General features: G+C 36.7%; 1 protein-coding gene across 9 annotated transcripts in view; it reads right to left on the minus strand.

Annotated features, from left to right (window-relative positions):
- Positions 1-17,767, minus strand: part of Mef2c (myocyte enhancer factor 2C) — a 144,689-nt gene that overhangs the window by 83,736 nt on the left and 43,186 nt on the right. For 8 of the 9 annotated variants that reach the window (XM_021179835.3, XM_029468445.2, XM_029468447.2 and 5 more), the window contains exon 2: positions 9,496-9,688. In XM_021179835.3, the coding sequence (XP_021035494.1) occupies positions 9,496-9,549 (54 nt within the window). In that variant the 5' untranslated portion in view covers positions 9,550-9,688. Of the gene's footprint in view, positions 1-9,495; positions 9,692-17,767 lie in introns of all 9 variants that reach the window. The other variant, XM_021179832.3, reaches the window with a different exon arrangement.

Below are 17,767 nucleotides of genomic sequence, written 5' to 3' on the forward strand. Positions count from 1 at the left end.
CTGGAAAAAAAATCCTAAAGAAATTAAGGTGATGAGCCTTTCAAACAGTAGCTACTACACTCCTAAGAACACCAAGACCAAAACCTTGAAGATTTCAGACTACCTTTAAGAGAAGCCACATTAATTTTGTTTAGAGTCTGAAACCACAGTATTTGAGGCCTAATTCTAAAGAAATGTTTTTGTATTCAATGAATGGAGGGGTGTGATTCTTAACCCATCCACCCTCCCCCCATTCCATTTTCCTTCCTCTTGCCTTCTCCCCGTTTTCTCTCTTCCTCTCCTTTTCTCTCTTCCTCCCTCCCCTCTCTTCCTCTCTTTTCTCTCCCTCTCTCCTTTTCCCTCTCTCTTTCTCCCTCTCTACCACTCTTTCTCTCCCTCCCTCTTTCCTATTCTTTTTCTTTCTCCCTGCCTCCCTCTTTCTCTCCCTCTCTCCTTCTCTCTCTCTTTCTCTCCCTCACCCATCTCTGTGTCTTTCTTTTTCTGTCTCTTTATTCTTGTCTTCTATTTTCCCAGAACTGGCATAAAAACAGAGGTTTCTGTAGATGGTTAAGTAATCTACCCCCGAGTGACTGGATTCTAAAGCCATCATTTTAATCCATAAAGTAATTGTCATTTGTTTTCAAATATGCTGGAACTAATACACCAATGTTCTTCCATTCTGCCACACCTAGAATTACATACATAACTTCTTTATGTGAACGCATTTTAAACCTCAGTCTCCTTATTACCCCTCGGTCACCACGATGATCTCCAGTTTTCTAAGCTGAGGCAGATGAGGGAGTAAGGAGTGACAGGAGGAACAGCTCCTGGAGACAATGTGCTTTGTAATAATCCATGAGCCACTAGGTCTTCCCATGTGTTTAAAGGGTTAGGGATAGAGTCAAGACTCTGTAACAACAATCTCTAATTGTAAAAAGGGTAATGGCCTTCTAAATGCTCCAGGATGCCTCCCTTGTTCCTGTCAGTAAGTAATGGCACAACTGTCCTGAGTATTCCTCTTTAGTTTTCTTTTGTATAATTCAGTCTGTCCTTAGAAAGGCTATGAGTGCTAGGCCTGATGATTACTCTCAGTGGGAGGAGGCCGTGCCACTAGAGAGTTGTGTTCTAGACAAGCGCTCCTTTATACAATGAAGGGGCCTGCCATGCTAAATGAAAGGCTCTTTAAAGAGCAGTGCGGGGCTCTTTTAAGCAGACTGCTACCATGTGCTTGTAACCCTCCAGCACAACTTGCGACCAAGAGACAGCAGTGTGTTCTGCTGCAAAGGAAACCATTGTCCTCCTTAGCCTCCAGCAAACTGAGCCATGTTTCAGTGAAATACAGGAGCATTGCCACAGGATGTGTAAGCATCAGTCTCTAACTTTCTCAACACAATAAACTTGTTAAAATGAGGGCCTCGGAAAATAGAACTCTATCAGCCCCTTACCCTAAGTCAACATACAAAATTTCTAAACAAAAATTTAAACCGTGTGCTTTGCATGGTATTTTGGGGGTGAATAATAAATAGGAGATTGTATCACAGACAAGGGAGTGTCCATTGAAGAGTTTGGGCTTTCAAAGTTGTTTCTGTGGATTTCTGATAATTTGATTATGTAAGGACAGGGGAAGCCAGTGTCCATCATTTAGTTTGTCATGGTTTAAGAGTGGCCCTTGCAAAATCTGGTAATGCTTTACCTTCTAAAAGAGAATTCTATCCCGTGACATTTTAAACACACTTGTACGGGCTCTTCAGGTCTGATTGGCTTCTTTCTTTCTTTCTTTCTTTCTTTCTTTCTTTCTTTCTTTCTTTCTTTCTTTCTTTCTTTCTTTCTTTCTCTCTCTCTCTCTTTCTTTCTCTCTCTCTTTCTTTCTTTCTCTCTCTCTCTCTTTCTTTCTTTCTTTCTTTCTCTCTCTTTCTTTCTCTCTCTCTTTCTCTCTTTCTTTCTTTCTTTCTTTCTTTCTTTCTCCATTTCTTCCTTTCTTCCTTTCTTCATTTCTTTCTCTCTTTCTTTTCTTCTTTCTTTCTTTTTTATCAAACTAATACAATTTATTTTAAAATATACAATTCAGTATTGACATTTTTCAAGTCAACAAAATAATTTATAATAGTTAAATGCCTCTTAAATGTACATGATACCTTCTGAAACTAAAACTAATATGCACTCAACCAATTTTAAAAATCTATTTTGGATATTAAACATGATAGAAGTAGAAGAAAATAGCTCACTTTTCTTTAAGTACAGTCTCTACAGTGGTTACAGGCTGCTCCTCCACACCTTCATTTACTAAATATACTAATTTCATGTGGAGAAGAATCAGATAAGACAAATTAGTATCTGGAAGTCCAAAGCATGTTTACTAGTTCAACATGGTCAAAACATACCTAAGTTAAAGGTCAAAGAATCCTACACTCCCTGCTGAGCTAACTCAGGAAGCACATTTGTCTACGCTTTCCTGTCATAACAGGAAGAGGGTGACTTCTTCCTTCCCACAGTGGCTTCAGTTTTAGCTCCCAACTCCAATAGTTTCTCCCTCAGGGCCTTCCAAATCAATCCTTGCAAGACAGAAGGCAGGAGGCTGCCTCAGCTGTAGTTTCCAAACAGTTACATTTGTTGAAATGTTATTTAAATGTTAGTGATTTCTTAAGCTAAACTGTTCCAATTTAAAATTAAAAGTCGAATTTCCAAACATCTAAATTGGTTTCTCTTATTCCCATTAATGGTCTAACATATTTCAAGAGAAACACAAGTACACACTGCAAATAGGGAATTTTTAATCCTCCATTTAATTATGTTATTTATTTTATTTTTCATACTTGCTATTATGTTTGGAAAAAATATATAGTTTCCAAATGTTTTTCAAAAAGTATAATGGGTTATAAACTTTAGAATAATGCTTTCACCATAAGTTTGAAAGTATTCCATTTTAAATGAATAACATAATGCAAAAGGGAGTTTTGACTGCAAAGGGCAAGGTTTGAAAACATTTACCAGTGTTTCTTTTAATTCAGTGTATGGAAAACTTTCTTACTTTATGTGGTCTACTTGTAATGTTCATATCCCTACTGTTGGTCCTCAGTAAAGCTACTTCACATGTGATGTGTGCTTGTGCATTTGAAGGGGAAAATGTTGTGAGCACATGTTCACAGAGCCAAAGAGGGCATTTTCTGTCTATTTTCAACAAAAAAAGTTGAAAGTTTTGAGATACAGGAAAATATTCTTACAAATTTTAGGTTGTTTATCTTTGAATAGAAATTATGTCAGAATCATAAATTAGAACAGAGCCAATAACATAACCCGAGCATGTAGAGAAAGCACTTATTTCTTTCATGAAGAATACTTGGCCCTTTCTAAGAGAGTTTTAACCTCTCTTGGATTTCCTATCAGAGGAAACCTAATGAATGTGTTTAGCAGTTGGGGCAATTCTTTTCTGGCCACAGGGAGCAGATTTAGCTGACATAAATAGAAAAAAGGACACCCTTATGGGATGGATATGTGTGTGCTGTGTGTCAACTCCATGATTCAGAGACCACTTGTCAACAATTTTTCTAATTGCTAAAACAAAATGAACTGGCATCGTTTTAATCACACACAAGCACCCTGACAACTCCACATTACTTTTTTCTATTTATTAAAATAATTTCCAAAGTATAACAAACACCATTTTCTCTGCTTCTGGTTTTCCTTGCTGCTAATCTCTTCAATAATAAATAATTTCAAATCTAAAGACTTTCCATCATGACTTTAAGATTAGTTAGTAAAAGAATGAGGATGCATAGTAGAACTGTCCATTAGATATTCCCAGTATTGAATCAACTGAGAAATCTGTGTCTTAACAACCCTAGGATACTCCCATATTTCATTTATATAGAATGACCTGAACATGATTTTTGTACAAGTTCAGGGAAAATTATAATCTGTTAAAATATGTTATTAAGGAAAAAAATAAAATGACCAACATTATGAGGTTATATACAAACTTACTTTGACTAAGACAGAAAACTCATCTTTAAAAAAAAAAAAAAGAAAACTCTTTTTTTTTTCATTGAACCTCCTATTCACAAGATCTGTAGCAGGGTCAAGATTCCTCCATCAAAGAAGGTATCTCAGTGGTAGTGTCTCAGCTAAAACTGGCAAGTATGAACATTCTGTTTCTGGAGACGCGGAAGGAAGTGCCTTTGACAATGGGCCTGCAGAACTCTGCTCTCCATGGCAGATGACAGAATTCACCAAGAGCTTATTTTGTCAAATCAAGTAATTTGCATTTCTTAAATATCTAGTTTTCTACATTTGAAGACTGAATTGGTCACAACTTCATCAAACTTTATTTAAGTAATTAGATATAATCTCCAAATTTAGAATTGTGAACGACTCTTTTTTATTTGTTCAAATTCTGGATACTATCTTGAAGGGAAATTGCACTGAAAATACCTGTGTAACTTGAGCTAAAATGTAAAGAACTGAATATAGGTAAAAGGAAGCTTATTTTTGAGTCATCTGAGGGAATTGCAATTTTTTTATTCTTTAGTTCAACACAAATAATCAGATTTAGCTGATAAAGCCTCAGGGTATACAAACTATTAGAGATGACATCTATAGTGAACATACTTCTGCAGGCCTTTCCTTAGATGTTACATGCGAAGAAACATCTAGAAACCCAAGAGGAAGGAATGCTAGAAAATTTAATTGCTATGAACTCTGAATTATTTTAATTTGTAAGAGGATTCTCTTGACTAAAATGGGAATGTTACTGATTGTCTTTAATTTGCGTTCAAGTTATCACATTGATAATTATGTAGAATTTACTTTGCGGGCAAAAAACAAATAGCCAGATCTGAAGGAACAAAGGAAAGTTACAGGCATATATATGTATAGGTGCAGGTGTAGGTTTAGGTATAGGCATAGGTTCAGGTGTAGGCACAAGTGTAGGCATAGATGCAGGTTTGGTGTTGGTGTATGTATAGAAAGTGTATGTGCTGTTTTAGGTCCTAGATCCTAAGTGTACTATCTGCAAATACTTCCCTCTTGTAGTTATTCATTTATTTAGATGTTGTTTTGTAACAAGTTGCATGAATATATTGGAATTTAATTATCTTAGCCGTTTTAAGGTAGGGAAAATGAAAAATTCAGTACAAAAATCTGAGCGAATAGGTTTAGGATTACTTAGCATTCTGAGTATATATATATCTTCCTGATCGAACAGGCTTCTAATTATATCTTGTTTATAAAATTGAAACATATAATAAACCAATTAGAAGTCCAATTGTTTCAAGCACTAACTAAAGAATGTGTAAAACATGAAAAAGGCCAAGGCTCTATGATTGCCTAATCATTAAGGGTCAAGGATAAACAAGGAAACAAGAAGATGGAGAGACTGGAGATTGAAATATTAGTTACCATAAGCTTGGAGGTAGAAGTGATAAAACGATGAAAGGTATTTTAAAAAGAATTTGGTCAGTAACATACATTTGAAAATAATCCCACATGTACAGGATCTAGGACTCTCTTTCCAACCTCCCTGTCGCAAGGCATGCATTGTTCATGTCTCGTGTGCTCTTCCTTCCCTGTCCACAGGCCATCCTTTCTGCAGCAGCACTGTTCTGGATGATTCTCTAGCCGATTCTCAGCAAGGGGGCTTCTTTGTGTTCCTGCTCTACTTTGTGCCACCCCCTCCTGACATTCTTTTATGGTAGAACTGCTCAAAGTGAAAGGCCAACAACTTTTGCTAGAAATCACAGGGACTATAAGATACAATGGCTCCAAGAGTGTGGTTTGCAACTGGAGAAGCTGATCTGGGCATTCACTGAGCACTTACATCCTGGGCACTTCATATACATGGCTTCATATCTTAGCACTGTAAAGGGCGTGTGTGTGTGTGTGTGTGTGACTATTTTTAATCTTCACTCTACCAATGAGGTTCAGAGAGGTTAAATAAGTTGCTGAAGAGTTATCCTATTTTAGTGTAGTGTAATGTACTACAGTATCTATTAAATCAAGGTAACATATAGAGCTGGAACTATAAATAGGTTTATATATCTCTAAAACGTGAACTCTTACCTATCTCTTATGGGTTCCAATATGAAATGACTGGAAAAGGAGATGAAGTAAATTCTTGGTCTTTTAGCCATTAAATTATGCTAGGTGCAGCATAGCATCATTGAAAGAAGCATGTTTTTGTTTTGAAAAGGAGTAATTTGAAACTAGACTAGATCTTTGGCATTTTTTACCCTTTGTTGTAAGATCTTGACCAGTTACTCTTAAGTGAAGCAGACTCTCTAAGCATTTTAGGATGTTGTTCAACACAATGTGGAATCCTTTATAACTCTAAAGCCACACACCAGGCTCAAATCTTATTAAGTGTGTTCTGAATTTTCAGCCAAGCTTTTTTCTATCTCAAGCCTTGGAAATTCTATTTCCTCTAGAATGCTGTAGTTCCCATATTTTTACCTGCTTAGAGAGGTCATTCTCCAAGCTTGAGTGGTAAATACAGCACCCCCTGGCTGTTCTTTCATAGTGCTTTGATAGTTTCATTCTCAGGCCATAAATGACATTTTTGTTCTGTATTTCCATAGTTCTTGTCTATTTCAGTCCACCAGAAGTCTATAAACTGTGGTCCACTAGACAATTGTATTTCACATTTGTTTTGTCAGTAAAGCTTTCTTACTGACTATAGACACACATCTACTGTCTCTGGCTGCATTCAGAGCACCTATGAAGAGCTCCACAGCTGAGTCAGACAGCACAATGCAAACAGTATTTGCTACCTGGTGGTTTACAGAACACTTCGCTTGTCCATGAATGAGACTGTTATTCACTAGGAAGAATTTTCTTTTGGGCAGGGTGCAGTCAAATAATACTTGTTGATTTAATAAATAAATAACCTCTAACTATAAAATAGAATCCTATTTTAAGGATTAAATGGAATAATTTACATGTCATCATTGGAAAATAGTTGGTAATGACTTTCAACAAGCTGTCTGAGTGTATCTGTAAGATAAAATGACAATTCGTGAGTTTGTTGTACATATTAACATAAACTTAATGAAGACTAAGAAATTGGCTTTATAAAAGTAGAAACTGAAAAATGTAAAGTAAAAATATGTGAAATTTTATCCGTATTACACTACTGTATGTTTCTAACTTGGAGCTTTAGCCATTGTTTCCTTGTTATAAATGAGACAATGAAGGTAGAACTGTGTATAAATGACTATTCTGTCTTCTGATGAGTTATCTTTCTTAAACACAATGTGTTAATAAGTTCTATGGTATTTCGGGGCTTACTTTGGGTTAGCATTTCTTTTTCTTCATAGGCCCACATTATTCTGTATGTGGTCAAATACACAAATGCAAAGGCAGAAAAAAAACTGTGTTCACTGCTTTCAAGAAGAAACAGCAGCTAGCCTCTGTGTGAGGTCCTACTAGGCCACCCCAGTCAGGCAGCTTCAGAAAGAGCTAAGCTGGTGACATTCTTCTTTTCAATATGTGAACACATAATTTAAAGGATGCCCAGGTTAGGAGCTCCTCCACACATTCGCTGGTTTTGATTATCAGAAGTGACCTATATACTTCATTCTCTTATCCAAGTGGTTCTTTGGACAATTTGCACAGAAAATGTGAGGTAAGCAAGACAAACATTATCATAAATGACAGCTCTTTAAAATAGTCAATAGTCATCCTGGACAACTACTGAAGCATAGCTTAAACCACAGTAATATTATTGTTACTAATTTTCTTCAATGGTATTGAATTAAAAAGCCTACTGAACACACAGGCTGAGAAAAATAATAAATTGACTCTACATCCTATATAATAAAGGAAACGATCCTTAGTACTTTTTAAAAGTACCAAGTCAGCGTAAGCTGAATTTAAATATTATTTCCACTTCTTAAAATTATTGTGACCTTTTAATACAGGTAAGAGTATCTACAAACATAGATCAAGACAACTACATGCAAACTTTTAAACTTGCTCTCTCAAGAGTATGATGTGACAAATTTTGTATCTCTATAGATGCTTTGTTTCCTTAAAAAGCACAGCAAAGTCCACACAATCCAACCCCCATAGTTTTCCTTCTGTCTTTATAAGTAAAAAAAGATATAATGAATCTCACGAAGCTAAAAAATAGATCATATTATTATTAAATTAGAAATGATAATTCATCTATTTTTTATACCTCAACCCAAGCAGATTGTTTCCAACAACAATGCTCCCATAGTCAATGTAAGTGATGTTCAATATTTCAGTCTTAATTTAAGATCCCAGCTATACATGAATGAAAATAGTGGAATCCCTCATGAATCTTATATTTTTCATCCTTTAACTCAAAATTAAGCTCAAAGCAATTCAAGTCCTGTGGATCTTTGAAATACACTCATTTCTGAAAACGTCTAATCTTAAAAAACAAAAACAGGCAAATCTTAGTTCTTAAAAGCTCACTGGCTTTTTGTAAAGAGCCATCAGTAAACATAATGAAATAAACAACAATTCCTATTCATTCTAATTTATGAGTGTAAAAGCATTTGTGTTTTAAATGGAATCTATTCTCATGCCACACAAGGGTAAACAGGGACTAAATAGAAGGTGAGTGTCCGACTTAGAGTGTGGGGAACTATTTCCAAAGCTATATTTAATATTATGGACCATAAATAGGTTAGAGTGAGAGTCTGTCCTCTCTTAGGGCCAAGGAACAGGTTCCATTGTCTGCATGCCACTTTGTGTACCCAGGTAGACTGATTCCTCTTAAGGATTGACACCTGATATTCAACAGAAAGATGTGTCTAAACCTGCTAGTCACCCTCACATAGCCAGGCTACTCTTTCCAGAATAAAGACAGTGACTCAGACTGTAAGAACTCATAATGCATAATGCAGGTTCATAGCACAGGACTGAACATTTGATATTTGAGGTCTTCAAAACTGGTTGTGTCTTATAGACATGATCATTGGAGGTGTAGAAAAGAAAAGATAGTACCAGGCTTATAAAATTCAGGAATAAGAGAAAACACATGTTAACAGGAAGTTCTTGTCTCTATGTTTTACACAACTGCTAGCTCATGTAAAAGTTCTGCTGTTGTCAGGAGAGTCTGGAAATGTTTGGCTTTACTTCAAACTCTCTTTTGTGATGAGAAGAAAGCCGGCCCCTTCTCAGAGAGAGGATATTTAAGCTATATTATAAACTTTTAAGTGGATGACCACAAAAGGCCCAGTTCCCATGCATGTAAGCCTATCTTTGTTTGATGATGCGTGCAGTGTAGCAATTCTACGCTTATTAACTCCTAATTATTAAGCTATTCATGTCATACAAATACAGCTCCCACTTAAAGGTCTTGAGGCAGTGGAAAGTGAGCAATCACGAATCTTTAAAACATATTTCTAACAGTTAAAGTTCTCTTCCCTGCTTTGTTCCAAAGAGATGAAAATCAACAGTTAAACTGGATACATTGAGCTCACAGAGTCCAACATGATTTTAGTGCCTTGAATATATGTGTGGAACAGATACGAAGGGATACTCCACACTCACCTGTCTGTTACGCTCATCCATAATCCTCGTGATCTGAATCTTTTTTCTCCCCATAGTCCCCGTGTTTCTTCTCTCTCTCGTCCCTGAAATTATGTATTTTTTCCTTCCTTTTCTTTCTCTTTCCTGCTTCCTTCAAACAAGTTTCCTTCTTCAGCACGTGCGCAGCTCAGTTCCCAAATCCCTGCATTCGTTCCTGCTGAACAAAAACGAAAAGTTAAACAATTCTTCCACAGCAAGCCAGTTTCCTAGATTCATCAGGGAAATAAACTTCACAAAACAATAAAATGAGTAAAAATAACTCTTTCTAAGAGCACGTGGCACATCGCACACTGGAGCTTACCGCACAGGGCGCTTTGCTTTTATAATTAAAATAATCTTATAAGTAATTTAAGAAGTCATTTAAATGATGAAAACTGTGTTTTAAAACCCAACACTTGAAATGAACTGTATTTTTGTAAAGAGCTTCTTAATATGTTTTAATGAAATTAGGTGACAATTTTCACCCTTCTGTTATGAAAAATTACCCAAATCAGAGAGTTAATGAACCTTTATATACCTGTGTATGCTAAGTAGGGCATCTAATTCATTTCTGAATGGAAAACAATCTCGTGTTTTGACAGCAGAGGTGATAACGCCCCTAGTTATGCAAATAAGATGGACGATTATGGAAGTGCTCTTTGATATATGTAAATGTCAACTAATTTAAAACTAAATCCTTTAATCTTATTTTACGAAGATCACTGCCAGGAGAGCACAGGAAAAGTAATATGGGGTGTTTCATCTTATGTTTAAGCATCGGTTAGCTGTGAGAGCACTTCCTCCTGAAGCTCTTAAACTCTTCATTAGAACAATCCTCGCGAATGATGGTCACTGGTAAGAAATATGTGGTGCAAAAAACTAAGGTTATTATCTCATTTGTAACTATATGCTTTTTAATAATAGACCACAGCCCTCTAAATTTAAATGTTTAAAAGAGACATATCATATCTCCTTAGGGAGTCAGACACAAAATTACAGAACCTTGATATTATATACCAGAGAGCTCTAGGTCATGAATTAAAATTAAAATAATGATTATCAATTACATGGCAAACCCATAGAGCACAGAATATTAAAAGTCTATATTTTACTCTGTTTAAAATTATATCTAAAAATATTTGCACATAATGAAAGTGAATTGCTATGAATTGGAAGTTAACTAGGTAGGAAGCTTTCCACAGGCTTGTTTCATTTGCAAGCAGCGGCTTCAATTATTTTGTCTCTCTTATGTCAGAGGATATAACTACTTTACACACTGCTCAGAATTTCCCTCTTGACTCTGACAGTGGACCTGAAAAATTCCCACATGTATTATGTAACGCTAAGCCACTGTCCTGACTACTTAATAGATTATTTGGCTCTAGTTCAAGGTTCTTGGAAGAGAAAAGGCTGTTAGATACTTGGTCTGACCTTCAGCTGACTTTCAATTTCTTTATTCTTGGTTACCTTGAGTAAATTTTTAAAAATATAAGTTTAGGTAATTATCTAATTGCAGAGGTTATTATGATATAATTAGTTCTGGTGGATTAAGCACTGCTTAATCACTAAGACTATCCACTCTCCTTTACCCAATGTCCTTCTCCGAAACTGCAGCTCAGTTTGGCCTCACGGCATACACGTGTGAGTTTCACCATGATTACGACGTGCTTGTCAAAGATTATGACTCCAGCCACAGTTTTCCATGTTAGCAGCAGTCTCAAAGTTTTTAAGTTATATGAACAACACACACTAAGTCACTCACAAGGCAAAGACACTACTATAAGACACCAAGATCATATAGATAAAGAATTTGCAAAGCACACACATGATGTATTCAACATTGTTAAATAGTCCACCCATTTAGTCTTAGAAATGGTCTTAAACAGCATACAAGTGGGAATCTTTTCTGCATTTACTATAGTCTTACCCAAGAAGCAAGCAGCAGCCCAGACTGGTATTTCCCATGCATGTGTAATACCCCAATGAGATAAGAAGGCTTTCTCCACCATGAAAAACAAAAACAAACAAAAACAAAAAACAAAAAAAAAGAAAAGAAAAAAACAAAAAAACCAACCAACCAAACAGACAAATAAAACAATCCATGAATCTCAAGTCAAAGTATATGGGAACATCTTCCCTTCCTTTCTCTTAGCTGAGACCTGTGGCACTATCGGCTTACCGGACTATGCCTGCCTAAGCGCTTACTCACTTTGGGTGGAAGGTCAGGGTGAACAGATTAGAGCATAGTGGCTCAGCAGGGAGGTCACCGTCTACAGACCTTGATTCAAAATACATGTAACAAAGCAAGTAGGGAGACACCCCTGAAGAAGAGTATCGTTAGAGAACAAGAGCTCCTGCCTGGCCTCTGAAAGCAAAAGAGCCCCTTCAATCACCATCTGGCATTTCTGAACTTTGAAACCAGACACTGTGTTTAGAAGAAGCCAAGGAAAGTGTTTGATTTTTTAATTCTTAAAACACAATGAGGAAAAAAAAATTAGAACTCCATAAGCAAATATATTAGCATGCTTGTATGTGCAAATATGAACACACACATGAAATGATCCGTGAAAATATCATTGAAAATAGTCTCCGTTTTGAAATATGGCCAGGTAGTGGAGAGAGATGGAAATTTAAACCTAATTGGACTTTTATTTTGTTTTCTGCATAAGGACAATGCTCAATTCAGTAGCTGAAGTGTTGCCTCCTGAAGTTCATAAAATGTAGATGTGTATAAAGTCCACACAAATAGATAGCAACAGATCAGCGGTGTCCTCACATTTCAAGGCCATCAGGAAAAATTCAAAGAATTAGGAATGTCAGCACCGGTGCATAACTTTTGCTTAATTTCTGCTTTTTAGTATAAATATTTATTAACCTAATTTTTATACATAAACTATACTCCATGGTTTGTTTCAAGTATTATTTTCATGAGGGCTGGAGAAAGAGATTATTATTACTGTAGTAACCTATTCGGTGGTTTTGCAGGCATGTGAAAAGAAAGATTATTAGTAATTAAACTACATATAGTAGAGTTCAGTCAGACTGAGAACTTTCATTATGTACAATCAACCACAGGCTTCGTCTGGATACTACAGTTCTCACATGAAGGAACCATTCTTGGAAAATGACAGCTACATGTAAACAATCAAAACTTTGAACACGAAGGGAAGAAAAAGAACACTGTACGGAGTTACAGTCGTCTGCACTTTTTCTTCCTTTGCCAACTTAAATAAAAAAGTAAAGTCAGTCTGCTTACTAAAAGGGGAACTTCAGTATGGCAGGCTTCTGTTCACTTTGAGTTTGGCATAAGCCGACAGACGAAGGCAAAGTGTTCTGAGACCTGCTCAGAGAAGAATGTCTCCAGGACAGCTAAAGACCATTCTCCTGCAGGATCCCTCATTTACAAACAAGCGAGTTTGATTGACACACACCTCCCCTCCCTTCCTCCTCCCACTCTTTCTGGCCCTCCTTCCCTTCAGCAAATCCCTCCTAGTAACAGAGAAGAATCTTGACAGAATGGCAGGAAACACGCACAGACTGGCCAGGGAAGGATATGATGTCAGCAACCGCGAACAATAAAAGGTGTAAAGGTGCTTCCTTCCCTAAACTGCTCCACAAGTGTAAAATGGGAACCAAAACTCTCCACTTCCTTCTCTGAGCAGAGCGGGCTGAGTGTGCTCGGCAGCACACCCCACACACAGGCCCTGGAGTGCTGGTTCAGATAAAGGGCAGTGAGGGAAAAGGCAGATGGGAGGCACACAATTTCTCATTTCTGTCCTCCAAACACCTGAGAAAAGGCCATTCTGGTTCTGGGTTAATGGTTTGTTATGATCACCTTAAGGTATAAATATGAGAAATTAAACAGACTGAAATGGACTTGGGTGAAACAGCAGACACCGCTCCCTCATCATCTCCCATGCCTTACCGAAAATTACATTATCCAGAAAATGGCACTACATATTCTGAATTTACTTTTTGAAGCAAATGAAGATTTTTGTACAAAGAAAACAAGTGAATTATAACTTCTGCGAGAGAACTTAATCATGACAGCAGTAAACAAATGTTTGTTAGTAATATACATCGATTACATATTTCATCTCACATTGCAAAGGAGAGATCAAGTAGTGAGGAAATCATTCTTGTTATTGGGGCTCCTTAAAATTTCAATTCTAAATCAAAGTCACTAATGAAAACTTTCAGTCGATGGTGAAACTATTTTCATCTCGTCACCGACGCTTGGCTCCTCTCACATGGTAATGGAAGTCTACCCTAAAGTTTCTGTAGGAAGAAAACCACATAGCAACGAAGTCTGAGTCATCCACAAATTTCAATCGTCTTCCCACAACACTTTGATTTAGAAATTAAACATAACCTTGAGTTACATGTTTTGATCGTAGATTGAGACTCCCATGCCACATTAAAAGATGTGGGAAGAAATTAATTCTCTGCTGCTAAAATTACCTTTGTAAGGCATGTATTTTGTTTCAATGAGCACAGGACAGTCACTTAAATAAAAACAGCCCAAAGAGGTTTAAGCATTAGAATGTATAATGTCAAATCTGCAAGGAGAGAATTATTTCTTTTATCTGGATTGGCAAATAATGTTTCCTCTGGCTCACATTTGCATCATCATGAGCATCCTCAGAAAACCTTGCTTTGTTAAACTCAAGGCTGCAAATTAGGTACACTGTATCACCCAAGAAATAGTATTATTAAATAAATGAAAGTCCCATGTACAGCCAAAGGCCAAAGTGATATATGCCCTGCCTCTGAATGCCTGTGTTTGTCACCGAGTCAAGTGATTCAGCTATTCACTACCTTTCAAGGGAAAGCTTTGCTCATTACTTGCATTTAGATGCATTAAACTTTCTACTTTATGGTTTGTTTGAAAGACATATGAGGCGTGCAATTATGCTTTGGTTAAAAAGAACTAGCAGAACATACCTATTTTCCCTTAAGAGCTTCAAATGAAATAACCCAATTATTATTCTTAGCAGTGCTTGCCGGTGTGATGAGAAATAGTTTTCTGGTCTTGAAAATCACTGCATTTTTCTCTAAGTTTATCATATATTTTTACAGACTAGAGTGCAGTCGGCTTCCAAGCCACATAGCTGAGGCTCATCCTGAGAACATAAAAGGGCTATTCCCTTGAAGAGCATTTCCCAATTGATTGAGTTTAGTATCAATATGATGGATCCTGAATAACCTTCAAGTCTCAGTACCACAGTGTTATACAGGCAAAAAGCAAATAGAATTGCTTAAAAAAATTCTGACTCCATTGTCCTTCTTCCTACCACAGGGCATTTGCATATGCAATTCCTTCTGTCTGGAATGTTTTCTCCCTTCTGTGTGCTCAATGTCTTCCTTCTGTCTCAGTTGCAGATTCCTAGGGAAGCACCTCCCTTAGACAACGCTCAGAGCTCTAAGTCCCTCTCCTTTATAGCACTCACCATGGGGTGGGGGGAACCAAATGTCTCTAGTGCCAGGATCTATCCTGGCATCAGGTAAACAGTGGGACTAATAATTACCAGTTGGTTAACTGTACACTTTTTGTCAAGGCTTGTATATCTCATCTGAGGTATTTACTAGCTATTTTTAATAATTAGTCCTAAGGACTTTTTTCTCATATTTTGCTTATACAGAAACAATTTGGTAACCTAGGTTAATCCTTTATCGTGGTATACAGTATCTTGTCGGTAGAATGAAAATAATTCACGCAGAAGTGAAAGCTGAATGAGTCTGTGCATTAAGAAATGGGTATTTCAGGTAACTGCAGCCTGATGATCAAACTTCTCACTTAGACTTTTGGTTTCCTACCTGAAACTTGAAACATGTTTGCATTTGAAAGACAGATGGTTATAGCCTCATTACATATGATACTAGAGGAATGGTGCCGTGTATGGTGGTGCCAGGAATGTGGATTGCCTACACTTGTATGTTGGCTTTCATGTATATATTATGGAGTAAAGTTAGTAATGATGTCATCCCTATATAGACAACATGGAGACCTCACTTACATTGTTAACAATAAGCATTAGATGAAGGAACATGTCATACAAATTAAGGACTTTCTCATAAGTACCAGCCAGAGAAGAGCTTCAGGCTGCAAGAGAAGAAATGACTAGGGAAATACATCAATTTCCCAGTGACCACAGCTGCTGGAAACTCTATGTGAGTGTTTCTAGTCCTACTTTAGTATCTTTCCCCAAGGACAAAAGGAGATGAAATGTATGTCAGAAATATAATAAGGCTAAAATGGAGCTCATTTTGAAAACCCTTGCAATTAATTTAATAAGTGGGCTTAACCTGCCACTGTCTTTTAAATAAATCACTGTATTTACACAACTCTAGAATTTAGGAGCAACATACCTCCAGACAACTGCACAGCATTACAAACAATTTGACAAACATAAGGAATCACAGATTCCCTGTCACAGTTACCCATGCCATAGTCTGCCTTGGACATTTTCCCCCACTGTAGTTAAAACGGCATCCTGCATTCTCCAAGCCAAAATAAACTCCAAATGGTCTAAATGTGTCAAAAGCCTCATACTCCTCCATGGCACGACAGATTTCAGGATTTCTATATCAGGCTATATAGATGATGTAGGCTTCTATCACGTCTTTGTTCTTATAAACGCACCCAGCCCTTGCCGCCACACGTTTGCTGGGTCCAGTTAGGGCTGTGTAAGGTTTCCCATGAAGGTAAAGCTGGTTTGTATTTAGCACAAAGCAAGAGCTACTATGGATCATCACACATTAGGTTCTGTATTCCAGCTGTAACCACTGATAAGCACATGCAGTTGGAGTGTTTGCTGCTGTTACTGAACAAAGCAAGTCAAGCACTATGCTTTACCAGCAGCAAGACTGAATTGTCAGCTTCCCAAGTAAGGTCAGCTCAAAGTGACACACATTGCTAACATACAGTTTTGTCTTATTAGGGTAAAAATAAAATTCCAAAGCATATTATTTTCTTTTAAAAATTATTTTTCTTAGTCTTTAGCCTAGTATATTTAATGCTTAAGATGGAAATACCATATAAATGTTTTCTTCTTGTGAGCATGTATGTTAGGCACATTTTTCAGATTTATTGATATTCGTGTGTGTGTGTGTGTGTCTGTTTGTGTGTGTGTCTGTGTAGCATGTGGAAGAACACAAGTTTGTCTTTTAGAAGATGCAGATAAAACAGTGAGTGCATTTTAAAACACCTCAGTAACCTCATCAGTAAATAACCAGTAAATAATAGACATGAGTGGTTAACAAGATATTCTAAGTGAAGATCATATTCCCTTCCATTAAATAATCAAAATTATGTCCTTAAAATAATTTGTTATTCCCGTTACTTACTTTCTCAAATTGTTCAACACTTAAAGATGACCTTACAAAGGGAAGTCACACTATTTTTCAGTGCATGTTCTTGTTGTTTATTAAGTACTTGGTAAATCATATGGTATTTAAACTGAATGTCACCTAATTTTAATTTGTAATTAAACCTTAGACAATTGTTAAAGTTTAGAGGCTAATATGTATGGTTTTCAAACTTCCATAAAGGTCCTGTAAAATATAGATGATATTTGTGGTAATATTATATATCGCTCAATGTGGAATTTAGTGATTCATCAATTTTTCTCTGTCTCTTCATCTCCTTTACAGCGTTCTAATCAACTTAATTAAGGTCTGGCTCATCTGAAGTGCCCGATGACAATTTGTTTAACTGTACCCCACTGTGGTCTTCTATTAAATCTGATCTTCTGACAGCAATCATTAAATGATCCCAACTGGCCCCAATTAAGCCACATGGCTCACGGGCTTCCTAACAGCCAAGCTCTGTTTCATTTACACATTGTTCTTTACCTTGGTTTATTTTCTTAAAGCCAATTAAGTATGTGTCTTATCAAGTGGAACTAAATTTCTGTGTGTAAGTTGGCTCAAGATGGAGTGTGTGGATTGACTTTGCAGTCCCACTGTTGCAGGACCACACAGGGCTTGCAAACCCAACCTCCCTTGGTGTGATAGTGCTAATGACAAGGACATTTTGAGATTACTTACTTGTGCTGAAGATGACTCTCCACTCACATTCTCAAAATAATATGCACCTTAATACAAGTCTAACTAATATTAACCAATTATAGCTTTTCACTTGCATCTGTATTTGCAAGTTGGGACTGACTCTATTTTTAATCATTTAAAAGCATTTAAAAGTAGCAAATTTTACTTCTTTTTTTTTTTTTTTAAGCAATAGCAATCACTTCTG

Source organism: Mus caroli, unplaced genomic scaffold (assembly GCF_978045245.1).
Source record: "Mus caroli unplaced genomic scaffold, Mus_caroli_1 scaffold_15, whole genome shotgun sequence".
Lineage (NCBI taxonomy): Eukaryota > Metazoa > Chordata > Mammalia > Rodentia > Muridae > Mus > Mus caroli.